Source organism: Lissotriton vulgaris, chromosome 5 (genome assembly GCF_964263255.1).
Source record: "Lissotriton vulgaris chromosome 5, aLisVul1.2, whole genome shotgun sequence".
Lineage (NCBI taxonomy): Eukaryota > Metazoa > Chordata > Amphibia > Caudata > Salamandridae > Lissotriton > Lissotriton vulgaris.
Genome location: NC_141693.1, coordinates 404593650 through 404606786, shown reverse-complemented (window position 1 = coordinate 404606786; position 13137 = coordinate 404593650). Strand labels below are relative to the sequence as shown.

The 13137-nt window shown below is 41.4% G+C and overlaps 1 protein-coding gene across 9 annotated transcripts in view; it reads left to right on the top strand.

The window, feature by feature from the left end:
* ANK3 (ankyrin 3) overlaps positions 1 to 13137 on the top strand; it is a 2005091-nt gene that overhangs the window by 1453159 nt on the left and 538795 nt on the right. For 6 of the 9 annotated variants that reach the window (XM_086921757.1, XM_086921756.1, XM_086921765.1 and 3 more), the window contains exons 6-7: positions 5144 to 5329; positions 11292 to 11390. In XM_086921757.1, the coding sequence (XP_086777883.1) occupies positions 5144 to 5329; positions 11292 to 11390 (285 nt within the window). Of the gene's footprint in view, positions 1 to 5143; positions 5330 to 8960; positions 8985 to 11291; positions 11391 to 13137 lie in introns of all 9 variants that reach the window. The other 3 variants (XM_086921764.1, XM_086921763.1, XM_086921762.1) reach the window with 1 other exon arrangement.

Below are 13137 nucleotides of genomic sequence, written 5' to 3'. Positions count from 1 at the left end.
TTGCCTCCAGTGCAGTGTAGGCAAGACTGAGGTCATGCTGTTCGGAGAGGCCACTCCTCTGTGGTCTCCAGAATGGTGTCCCTCGGATCTTGGACCTACACCTAACCCGAAACAGTCTGTAAAAAACCTCGGAGTACGGTTAGATCAGGCACTACTGTTGAAAGAACACACTAGTCAAGTTGCTGGATCCTGTTTCCTTGTCATCGGACTCTTACGCCGAGTTTTCCCATTCCTGCCTGACAACTACAGGAAGACTCTGGTTCAGACCCTAGTGATCAGTAGACTTGACTATTGTAATGGCCTGTACATCTCGGCCAATGAGGAACAACTAAATAGATTACACATGGTGCAGAATACTGTGGCGAGACTTGTTCTCAATGCCCAACCTAGGACCCAATCACGTCCCCTTCTGGCCAACTCCACTGGCTGCCGATTAGGCAACGTGTCAAATTCAAAATCTGCTGCACCATAAATAGGTGTTTGTTTGGCACAGGCCCCAAATATCTGATTGAAAAATTCAACCTCTACCGCCCAGGACGCTCCTTGCGTTCCAGTAGTCAGCAGCTACTCCAGGTTCCTAGAGTCAAGAGAGCTAGACAAGGAGGTTGAGCCCTCTTCTATAAAGGCCCCATTCTCTGGAACTCCCTCCCTCCCACTCTGAAACAAACCACTAACCTTCAGTCTTTTAGGAAGTCTTTAAAAACCCATCTATTCTCTACATCCTAAAAGATCAGCCACTCCACAGCGTAAACATTTTGATTGGGCTTTTCTGGTAGAAGCACAAGCGCGGAGATACCCCTACGGGGGTCGAGTCCTGCGCTATACAAGAATATAAATAAATAAATAAAAAAAATAAGGCAATGTTCATCTCCTTGCCTCAAGAATTTGACAAATATCTCTTTTCTTTCATACCATTGTTGGATACCGCTAAACATCATCACTCCTTTGCTGCTTCTACAAAAGTTTGACTATCCTGCTGCTTTCTTGTGTTCCGTGAATAGGCTTGTTTGTCCCTCCCATCCCAGCTGCTTAAGTCTAATTGTGACTTCACCCCCTCTCTTGCCCTACTCTCCTGCCATACTGCTATGCGGCTTCCATTCTGGCCTCTTTGATGTTTACTCCTACTGCTTTCTTCCCATCCATGTGGTAGTTCTCCTGTTAGACCTACTAAAGAAAACCCCTTGCATCATTGAAGTTATCCATTCTGATATTATGGGTTTTCACTTCAGTATGTGTTATCCATTCTGATATTATGGGTCATCACTTCAGTATGTGTTATCTCAACCTGGTTCTCAGATTGAAAACACCATTCAATGTTCTCAAGGCATAAGGTGGTCCCCTACTGCAATATCTGTAGCCTTGCTTCCGTTCATAAGAGCCTTAAACGAGTAAAATAGCTTGCTGCGAGTGAGTAATTTCGCTAATGGCTTGAGTAGTACTCTCTGTTGGCAGTATAAAAGTCCCCGCTATGTGTGCTAAGGTGCCCCCCATCGGCGGACACCCATTCAAAGAAGGTGGTCCAATGATGACGCTATTGTAAGTGATAATCCTGTAAATGTACAAACAGCATTAGAACTTAATCAGCATGATTTCTCCCCAATAAAGTTTTTTAAAATTCTGAATAAAGACAAAAGTACACAGTTCTGAAATAGATGAAAATGTAAATTACACCAATATAGTGGTTGATAAAATGACAGCAGACCATGTCTTACAAGTGCATAAATGATCCATAAATAAAAGACACCTCCAGTGTAGCTAATTTGTGGGAGATTCTTCCTAAATAGAACATGTTTTTTTCCATTCCCAAATCAAGTTTCTTTCAGATTGACTCTTCAAAAAACACTTGACATAACCCTCTTAACAGCACTGTCTGATTATAGCCTTTACTCTGTGGGTGCTTCCTTGAAGCATGTCACTCATGGAATGAGTGAATGAACAACAATTGCCACCCTGCTGGGTATACTTCCAAAACCCTGTTGCCATCGAAGAGTGTCCAGAGAATTTCTTAGAATCCCATTATTACATATTATAACCTAAAAAAATTTAAACATTGTGCCAGAAACACTACAAACCTGGACAGCTGTACGGTCAAGCTCCTCATCCTTACACGGGAACGTCTTGTTTGTTACACAGTCTAAAAGGGAATGTTCCTAAAATTGTAGGGACTGTCTTGACACCCTGGGCCATAGTGTTTATAGACAATTTCAAAGAGTGAAATTGAGCCTTGTAGCTTTCATGGTGTGAACTGCATCATTCTCTTTTGAGGTTCTGAATGCCCTGCGGTGCAACTTATTTGTCATCTGTTCCACATACTAACCACCGTGGTCCCTTGTGTACCCATTCCTCTCCCCACAGAGTAGCAAGATGCCCACTTCTCCTGCAGGCCCACCTTTTAAAAGGTCCCAGCACATGACTGCCATTCACCTTCTGATCCTTTAGTTTACTACTTCCTCCTCTTGGTCCTCTGTTCTCCTTGTTGACCGAAGGTCTGCTGCCTGGACCTTGGGGAATTCCTACGCTCCACATAACCTCTGGGCCTCACTGTGCATTCAAAGCCATGTGTGTGTGATCCTGCAGTTAGGGTACACTCCTTAAGGCAGTGAAGGAAGGCACACTTAATCTATTTAGAAACTTTGCTGCAGGAACTCCCTTAACAACTTCAGCCATGATTTTTCTGTCTCTGCTCTGCATCTTTTTTAAACTTTACATCATGTTTTTCTGTATTTTTTCTAGGCTCTTTATCATATTCAATTAAAGACACCCAGCTCCGGTATCCTAGCTCATTTGAATTCTTGTTTCTGTTTGTTGATTTCAGTAATCAAAGTCACCAATCGCAACAATGTTAATTTGTAATCACAAACGCAACACTTCCGTTCCCTCTTATTTCATTCACACTGAAGGTGCCACTCTAGATCGCATATTAGTATCTGCGGTTAACTGAGTTCTTCTTAAAAGGTCTGTATGTCGCCCCCATCTCTGTTTTTAACTCTCTCTTAACTTTGTATCGTCATTCATCCTACTCCGTTCCTCTGAGTTGTCGCAGAATTGCTCTGTATTGATTTTTTTTTCTGATCTCTCATCCACTGCCTCTTTAAAAACCATCTTTGTCACTTCGGGTAGGGTCTCCAAACAATAAATAGCAACATGTACTGCCATATGAATCTTTCGTACAGCTAAACCGCACCATTACTTTTATTTGACCGTATTGTGATTTCCTGATTGTTCTTTTTGTTATTTTCATAAAAAACAAAAAACAAAACCTTACTTAACTTGTAACGTGATATTGGCTAAATACCTTACACTCGATTTTGTGATGCGCCTCTTTACGGTAGCAACGTGACTACTGTGTGGACTTCTATTATGCATGGCTATCACTGCTCTTTATTAGCGGCCGGCCCCTCGGGGTTGTAGGCAAACTGCTGTGTAACTATGTGAAGGTACAATAACGGTTTAAAAAAAAAAAAAGCATCTTTGTCCTTCAGTCCGCTTCCGCCAACTGGGGTCCTCAACATTCGAGTTCTCGCCTTTGGTCGCTCGACATCTTGGCTTCAACTCTTTTGGGTTTGTTGGTAACTCTGTTCTCCCACTTTCTAAGCCTGTTGGAAAAAGACAAGTGCACCACTAACATGGAGGGTTCCCCAAGTTTCGAGTTCCCCTTTCCACTCTTCAAATTGATTTGGTTGCTCACCACCTCTTGCTCAGTGCTTCAAATCCAAGAGCATTTTCTTTTCTGTCACTCTTTCTTGTGCTGCCTGAATTTTCTTTCAGTGTTCCATCATTACTTTAATTAATTATACGTGCAACCTTGACTTATTCTTCTTTTAGCTTTCTTGTGGCGCCCCAGACGGATGTACCATGTTACAACGCATACCATTACGACTATCTACTGTTACAACGCGACCATTACAACGCATACCATTACAACGCATAGCGCTTTGAGGTGCTGGATAGTGGTAAGTATAATTTACTATTCTAACTCCAGTCCCCGTGGACACTAGGGAAGGTGTTGGATAGTAAATTATACTTATTCCCTATCCTAGAGCGCCCCCCAGCGCAATGCGTTGTAATGGTATGCGTTGTAAAAGTTGCGTTGTAACAGTAGGTAGTTGTAAAAGTTGCGTTGTAACAGGTGTATACCGCCCCAGACCCTTCCTTTACAGTCAGTTGCCATATTCAACTGTTTAGAAGAAAATACAATCATAATTACCCTATTCTTTAAAAAGCATGACGCAAAAGTGAGTTATTTCATGAACTATCCTAATTTTTCATTGTATACATTTGTAATGCCTGTTTTGATAGTTTGTCTAAAAGTTCTTCATAAATAATATTAATACTAATGTTGCTTATGAACAAAAGTTATTTTAGTGGACCTTTATTTTCTTATTCAACCTATGAAAACCGCAGTAAAAAAACGGGCTTCTATGATGGCCTGACGTGTATGTGTTGACGATGGAGTTTGATACAACAAGTTTCTGCTTAAGGATGGTGGTGACCATCAGATCTACAGTGTAGAGTGCCAACCCTGAGCAGAACTGTGCGTTTTCTGATTTATTTAAATTCATTGAATTGCCTGAACATTAAACATATTGCCTGAACTTGAAACAGAAATATGTGTGTGGTAGGCTACGAACCTAGTGCTTATTTTCAGCTAGGGGTTTCTGGTGCTTGGCACCAACATTTAATTGTCAACACTGGTACTTGTGAGAGTCTGCCACAAGATAGCACTGTTTGTCTAATTTAACGATGAGAATAAAAACAGTTGTTTATTAATTCAATTTACATTAAAAATACCTACTGACTAAGGCCCTAAGCCATTCCTACTGCTTTGTGGCCTGGAATAATCGGTGTTGTCCCACTCGTAGGAGTGCGATGGTTTGTAGTTGTGTAGGCACTATCACTGGTAGGGGCAATGGGTGGTGCAAGCTGTATTGACCTCCTGACATAGGCCCTGCCACTTATTTATTTTCACAAATTAACCACTGATGTGAACCAAATAACTATCATCCAGGCTGTTCCATTGTGTCAGATGTCCCTTAGAGGCTTTTTATGTCAAAGGCATTGTATCAGTGAAGACCTTGGGTTTGTCTTGGGGGTAGAGCCCGACACTGAAATTAACACTGAAATCTGTATGTGTTTTTTGCAGGATGGATTCACACCACTGGCGGTCGCCCTTCAGCAAGGCCATGATCAGGTGGTGTCCCTCTTGCTGGAGAATGATACAAAGGGAAAAGTCCGGCTTCCGGCCCTGCACATCGCCGCGCGAAAGGACGACACCAAGGCCGCCGCTCTGCTTCTGCAGAACGACCACAATGCAGATGTAGAGTCGAAGGTTGGTGATGTCTTTTAGCAGAGCTGCTGGGCTCGGCAGGATGCCGCAGTGTCTTAGCAAGCATGCATGCTCCTCTGAAAGGTACATTACTTATTAAACGGCCTGTCATTTCGTTACGGTAAGTTGAAAAGGAAGGCATGAATTAGTCATTACGAAAAGACCTTGACAGCGTGCCAAAAAACAGAAAAGTTGCATTAGGCCTTACATAAATAAAGTTTGTATTTGACAAAAGATGGACCTCTTGAGGTTCCTTGCCCATTAGAAGACCATGAATGTTGTGCAGAAAGGCCTGTTAAAAAATGAACTCTGAAGCCATTTGCCTCTGAATGTTAGTAATTGAAATCCCCCCTTTGTTGCTTATCATCGTTCTAAAAAGAGGTAAGTCAAAGTCCGTTGTAATTGAAACTAGTGTGATTCCCTCATATAGTCTAGACCAGCAAACTGTCAATTCAAAGTAAAATGAAGATAAGACTCTCAGTTTTCATAAAATGGTAAGAAAAAATACTAGTTGGTTCTGACTGCTTAAATGAGCCCACATTTCTTGCTAAAACTTTGAAAGCTAGGGGATCTTGTTTCTGTTTGAGGATTTAATCATTGTGATGGTGAAAAGACGCTACATACATACAAACAAGTTTAAAAAGTAGGTAACTTTCAATCCTAATATAGACAACCTGCTTCCAGTTGGGATCAGATTGTCCGGGACATGCCTATCTGTTGTCGACTGAAAAGTGGTGATGAGGGTAGGACTGCGTTTGACATGATTAAAAGTCAAAAGAATGTAATTTTCTGACTAGTTTAGGTGAAAATCATAAAACTTTCAAAAGTAGAAACAGTTGTTGTAACTTATTATCAATAAAATGGTCTTTGCGTGTTTAACGTCCGGTATCCCTTTAGCAGTATGGCCATCCATGATGCAAGGAATACATGCCCTAAATGATTTCACATTGTTGTCAGACAAATGCATTACATCCATTATTAAAACATTGGAATGTGGAGCACTCCCTTTTAGACAAGGGAGTGCTCCATGCTTCTACGGGCCGGGAAAAGCCAGCAGAGCAACATTCCAATGTTTTTTGAACAAATGCCTCTCGAGACCGATGGGATTTCAATCCACTCATGCTCGAGAGGCCTTTGTTTTATCTGTTTGAACATTCTGTCCTCTAGTAGCAGAATGTTCTAATAGCCTTATAGCCCTTCGTTGCTGGGCTATACCGGCTATTAAAGTCCCACTCCCTTGTTAAAGGTCACTGGAGTGGGCCTTTAATAGCCGGTATAGCCCGCTACGGTGGGCTGTAAGGCTATATGAGAACATTGGAATGTGGCGCACTCAATTGAGTGCAATGGAGTGCTCGGGGCTTCTACTGGCCATCAGAAGCCCACAGAGCAACATTCCAATTTTGTTTTTGTTCACAGCTGCTGCTGTGAACAAAGACCTCTGGGAGCTCGAGGAGATTTAAACCCATTTCGGGACCTAGAGACCTTTGTTTTTAGTAATTAGAACATTCTGCCCTCTAGGGGTGAAAAGTTCTAATAGCCTTAAAGCCCTCCTAGCGGGCTCTAAAGGCCATTAAAGGCCCGTTCCCTTGTTTGATGCTGGAGCGGGCCTTTAACGGCCAGTAGAGTCCGCTAGGTCGGGTTCAAAGGCTGTAAAATGCTTGTTTTGCTTAGCCATCTGACCTTTTTTCCATTGAGAACAATGCGTAACTAAAGAGCTCATCAGCATTATTATCATAAAGGTGAGGATGCTTTAGTTCCTGTCACAAACCTGGGGTTGTCAGCACACAATGCACTCTGTATACATACCAGAGACATTTAGAGGTTTTATGGAATCCGCCCAAGGCCTCAGGAAGTCGTCAGACTGTGGAAGTAATGTCTGTAAGGCGCTCTGATACCTTGGGGTCAAGTTCACGCTATACAAAAACAAATAAATAAATATTTGCAAAGGCTGTGGATCCAAAGCCGTAGTTCAGTGATACTATTTCAGAGTGCCACACTTCCTTTGCCCCTGATGCTTAGGAAGTGGGCAGCTGACCAACAATGTTGTGCTTCTGCCCTAGTGAGACTATCCCTGGCAGATTAACAGTCACTGTTGGTCTGGCAGCTTCTAGCTACGCACAGTAGCGTTTCTTACATGTGGAATCTGAAATATGTGGACACTAACATGATAGATTTCATACCACATAAATAACCTCCTCCTCAGAATAAATATACTGTTTTAATTTGAAGCTGATGCACCCCGCACTTTCGATTGACACAGAAAGTGGGTGAACATTGTAAACTGAATTAGTTTGATTTCTGCATGCAATATAGACCTGCAAATTGTCAGATCAAAGTAAAATTAAAGTGAGACCCAAAGTATTCATAAAATGGTAACGAAAAAAGTGTTTGATTTTGGTTGATTGACCAAAACTACCACTTTTGCTAAAAAAAATTAAATAGAAATGTTATTTTTGTTATGTAATTTTAAGAGGTTCTGTGTTTACTACTTAAGCTCAGACGCAGAGACAGAAAGAAAGGACTGCTCCTGGGACTCGTGTGAATAGTGTACAAGAGTTAATACGTCTACCGCTTCTGCTGGATCTCAATGTTTAGTTTCCTGTAACATCTAGCCAGTTGTCAAGAATAACTCTAGCTCTAAGTAGTACCGCCTGAATTTTGGCATTTTTGTGATTTCAAGCCAAATCATGTCACTTTTCAGTTTGCAACGATTATAAGAGGTGAGAGCATGATAGATGATAAATTTATTGTACCACTTTTTCCGCAAATCTTAGTGCCAACATGCTTTTAAGTCACCCAGTTGGTTGCACTACTACCAACTGACCTGGCTTGAAAGCAGCACACTTCATTAAATTCGATTTTGTCTAATCTTGGTGGCACCAAGATACAGGCACCAGAAATGTTCCAATTTTTGATTCATAAAGAAACTCATAAATATGAGCTCCCACTGGGGAATGGCTTAAGCTTCTTTTGATAGTAGAGCGGGCTGCATTTTAAAACGTATTTGTTTGACCAAATTGCCCATGGGGCTTGTGACACTTGTGTTACACATTTGGGAACAGCGTCTGAGCGTGGGGAAATGCACAAGAACCAAGTACTCCTGCCACAAAAAATAAATAAGGCTGTCCCAGCAGTTTGTGGGAAACCCTGTTTAAGATGTTTATGTAGCCTCTCTATGACCAAAGTTGATTTAATCCCTTGAAGGAGATCTAAGATTGGTTCCTTTTAGAGGCTTGAAAACGGTTATTACTGTTGTATCTGGTAACAGTAAAACCAAAGAGTTGTCTCTATTTGATTTATCTGTTAAATATGAAAAAGCTTCAATTAATTGAGTTTTGTAGCATAATCCCATAAAGTTCAAAGCGTAAACATCTGTAGATGTACGGAATCACATGGCTAAACGCTTGATTTTGCTGGCACAATGTTTCCTATTAAGTAGTATCGTACTGGAATTTTAGTGGAAAATGTGTTTTAAGGCCTCTCAAAATATCTTCTTTCTTGTGCCTGTTTTGCTTTTCCCATATCATTCATGTCATGTACCACTTATCTCCATGAAGCTTTCTGCGCCCATGCCATCAGTGATGAACTAACCAAACATTTTTCCCCCCTTTTGCCTCCAAATGTGTTAACCTAGATGATGGTGAATAGAACGACAGAGGTATATGTCTGTATCTGCACCGTGTGCCACCCCACGCTCTCACGGCCTAGTGCTGCTGCATCATTCTCTTCCCACCTCCTCTGCTTTGCCTTGTCCTTAGGATAGCCCTCTGCTTTAGATACACAGGTAGCATGTGCTAGAACAGGCCAGAGTGGTTTCACCAGGGCTTTCTGCAGCTGAAATTAGGGTAACCTAAAAAAAGTAACAGCAAGCATTCTTAGAAACTGCAGACAAAGAGAGCCATAGAAGATAATACTTTTGTAAGTTTAGTAGACGAAAGCTGCAGACATCCCTGACACACTGTGCATTCAGGACTAATTGTGTGGGCTTCTTGCATAACTGTAAACAAATGACCTTGAGAGTGGTACTTCAGCACAGTGTCTTTGTGCCCCATCCTGAAAGGGTCCCTTGAAGCTGGCATGTCTACAAGGCATCCTGAATATTTTGTAAATGCATCCAAAAACAGGTGACCCCAAGGTGTTCAGGTTTGTGAACAGAGTGAACTGCTGCATGTTGTGAGCATTTTTGATCACCAGACCAGGGTAAATGCAAAAATAACGTTTTAGGAGCGCGAGCAGTGAGGCGTTCTAATTAGGCGCGGTTCTGCTAACTGCGAGCATCTGTCAGAATATAAGAAAGTGTGACTGGTGCGAATGGAAGAGTCTTGCTATATGGCATATCCTTCAAAGAAACCCATCAGTGATTTAAAAATGGGCTTTGAAGCTGCGGCTTCCATTTGCATTCACTTTTTGTGATGCCAAAAGGGGGTTCCTGCCTTGCATTTCATCTTCAGACAAGAATGTCTGAAGAATAATTAATTGTGCATGTCTAAAGTTTCAGCAACTCCAGCCATTCGTCTGGCATATATAATGTCTGATAAATGAAAAGTATTCTGCATAAGTAGATGACGTATTGTTCTTGCCATCAATTGAAATAAAAAAAACTGTGCTTTAATCAGACCCTAAATTCACTTCTCAAAGCTGCCAACATATTCTTTCCCATCAGTTATGCGTGCAGTACTCTCTTAATGCCAAGTGCCCTACAATGACATCTATCACTGTAAAGCACTTCTGTGGCCGGTGAAGCTTCAGACCTTTACCTTTGTGTTAGTGCGTCTTGGAGGAGTGTACACTACTTATTTCACCCTCTTTTTAAAATAAATCAATGGAAGGAGTAGCTTACAAAGAATATTCGTGTACTCTGGGAATGAGAGAAAAAAAGCCATTATTAAAGATGAGCACCTACTAAATAATGCAAAACACCCTAAGCTACCCGCACGTCCTCCCTAGGGCCTGTGGCTACAATGCTTGAGGTAACGGCAACACAAACATCCCCGGCAAAGTTTGAGGCACATGGGAGCCTAGTGGCATTGAAACCCACGCAGGCAGAGCTAATAACACCCCCTGAGGAGGTGTGGGACCACTCGGACTGGAGGGGCCAGAGGCACCATGCGGGTAATTTTTAGTGACACACCCCACCAATCCCCGGTTGGGGATTCCTGATGTCACTCAGTGGCCCCCCTATGTCACTGGGTACATCTGAGAGGGTAGTAGTTGCACCCTTTGCCTTGTGGGATTTAGGTCGTTTATAAAGGTAAGCATAGATTTCCTGTACTTAACTCTCCTTATGTGTACCTTGTGTATATATATATATATATATATATATATATATATATATATATATATATATATATATATATATATATATAGGTATTTAGATGCAGAGCTAAGGCCAGTAAATCTATACTTAAATTACTTTTATGCACTTAAATTCTCGCTATTTTGGCCTCACAATATTTTTGTTCTCCCTTGGTGCTTGGGTGTTTCAACCTCTGGGCTGCAGAAGTCATGCCGGTTGGGCACTCCTGTATTTTTTTTAGTTTTTCATATTTAGTGGGTGTTCCTCCTCAATGGTGGTTTCCTGAAAGCATGTATCCAGTTTGAACTGTAGTATAGTGTTTTTGACACTCAGCATCTCTGTCAGTTTTGCTGAAGTGGCCAAACTAATGCATGTTGTATTAATTATGATTGCACAGAGTGACAATCGCTGGCATAGTGATGCCACATTAATAGCAACCCGTTGTCCGCTCTCCCAGTAATATCTTACATCTTCACATAGTCAGCTTACAAATTCTTTAGACATGTCCTGACATTTTTCTGATTATTCTGCGAATGAGAAGTATAATGTAACACCGCCTTAGAGCAGAAGCTTGCTAACTATGTCAGTTCTGTTTGTGTTGTAGAGTGCGCGTCTTGCGTCCGCCTGGCGTTTAAAGTCATTGACATGTCTGTGGATCTTCTGTTTCAGAGTGGGTTCACTCCGCTCCACATAGCTGCTCACTATGGGAACATTAATGTGGCCACACTGCTGTTAAATCGAGGTGCTGCTGTGGACTTCACTGCAAGGGTAAGACTCGGATATGAAATTATATAAGCGATGAACTTGGGAATGTTTATCTTTATGTTTGGCAAATCATATGCATTGAAATTTGTTCTTATTAAGAAGTATTGCGCCTGCTGATTTGAGTGCCCATCTTATGAGAATGTAGAGCAGTTCTCCATCTGAGAGTTCCGGGTCAACCAAGTGATTTCAGTTATCCCACTCTCCACCTGCAAAATATCTTTGTTTAGGTGATGAACATGGATTTCCTACCATTTTAACAAGAAACCATATTAATCACCAATAACGAGTTCTTGATCTCAATATGGATGTATACTTGGTGATCCATTTCTTTTATCCCGTCCTTTATCATTCAAGAAGTCTGCCACATTCTCCCCTTTATGTAGTTACGTCAATCGCTCGAACAAGGAATAAATTAATCAATAAATGAGTACATTTATATTATGCACACTACAAGTAATAGGTCTCGCGTCATGGATCTTAACTAGGTGCCTACAGTTAGTGGGATTTAAGGTTTTCCCTGATAGAGCAGAGGCTTGCTTCTGGTGGTAGAGAATTGGCGGGCCCAGTCCTATGAGAGAGAATGTTTTGCTGCCCCTTGATGAAAGCCTGTAGTGTGTTAACCTCTCAGTGCTCTCTACCCGGAACAGTCTGCCGCACAGATGTTTAAAATTCAGGATTCAGGCCTTTCATTGAGACAAAGAGCTAATTGTACTTTTGTTGTCCCCATGTCATGAGCTTGTGGCTAGCAACACACTCCTTTGGTACTTCTTAAAAACTAGAGAATTAATTCTCACCAAGTTCCCCTTGCAGCAAATTTGAACGGTCTTCATAGTAACAGGTTGTGAACTTATGTTGTGCACAAATGTTTTCTTAAGGATCCCAAGATTTGGCATGCACCCACATAATTTGGATCCAAATGTAATATTCCACCAGTTTTTCTCCTTGGCTTTTTATAACATCAAGTTTGAACCCGTTTCCCCTTGGTTGTGGCCAGTGTTCTCATTCAGATCTTTTTTTATCTGGATCAGGTGCATGAAGTGTTGTTATGGTCAAATAAAATATCTGTAATTTCCTCATGGTAAACTTAATGCACTCTTCCTACTCCTCCTTCGACTCACACATTTGTGAAGAAGTCTGTAAAGTAAATAATTTGCTTGCTATGACTAAAGAGCCAGTCACATTTCCGCTCTGCTGACCTGGTGACCCCTGGGTAACTTATAAAGAACAAATGTATCAAAAATAATTAGACCAAATCAAGCTTGATTGCTCAAATACCGTCCTTTACATTTAATGAATAGAATGTTGTGGCCTGTTAGAGCTGTGGGACTCCTAAGATATTTGAGCATTGGATAGTTGGTCAAATGGGCACCACAGTGGCAAGAGATCAACGTGTTAAAGTCTTGTAGAATCGCACATTTGAATTCAACCTTGAAGTTTTTTGACTGGAAATAACTCCTTTAAAAGGGAATGATTTGTTATTGGCCAAATAGTGCAGTTGAGGTGGAAGGATTTGCAAGTGGCATACCTTTTCCATTGGCCAAATGAATTCAGAAGCAACTTATTTGCAGGCAGGACTCAGAAATGATTTTTTCTTAAAATAATCAAAGCAATATGAAAAGGATAGCAGTATCTAGAAAATGAAACAATCAACTCCATTTCATCTCTGTCACGCCTGATGTTCAGAAAGGCCCACTCGGGAGTTGCAGTTGAGTGTAACTCCATGACAGTACTCCACAGTCACAGAGATCAT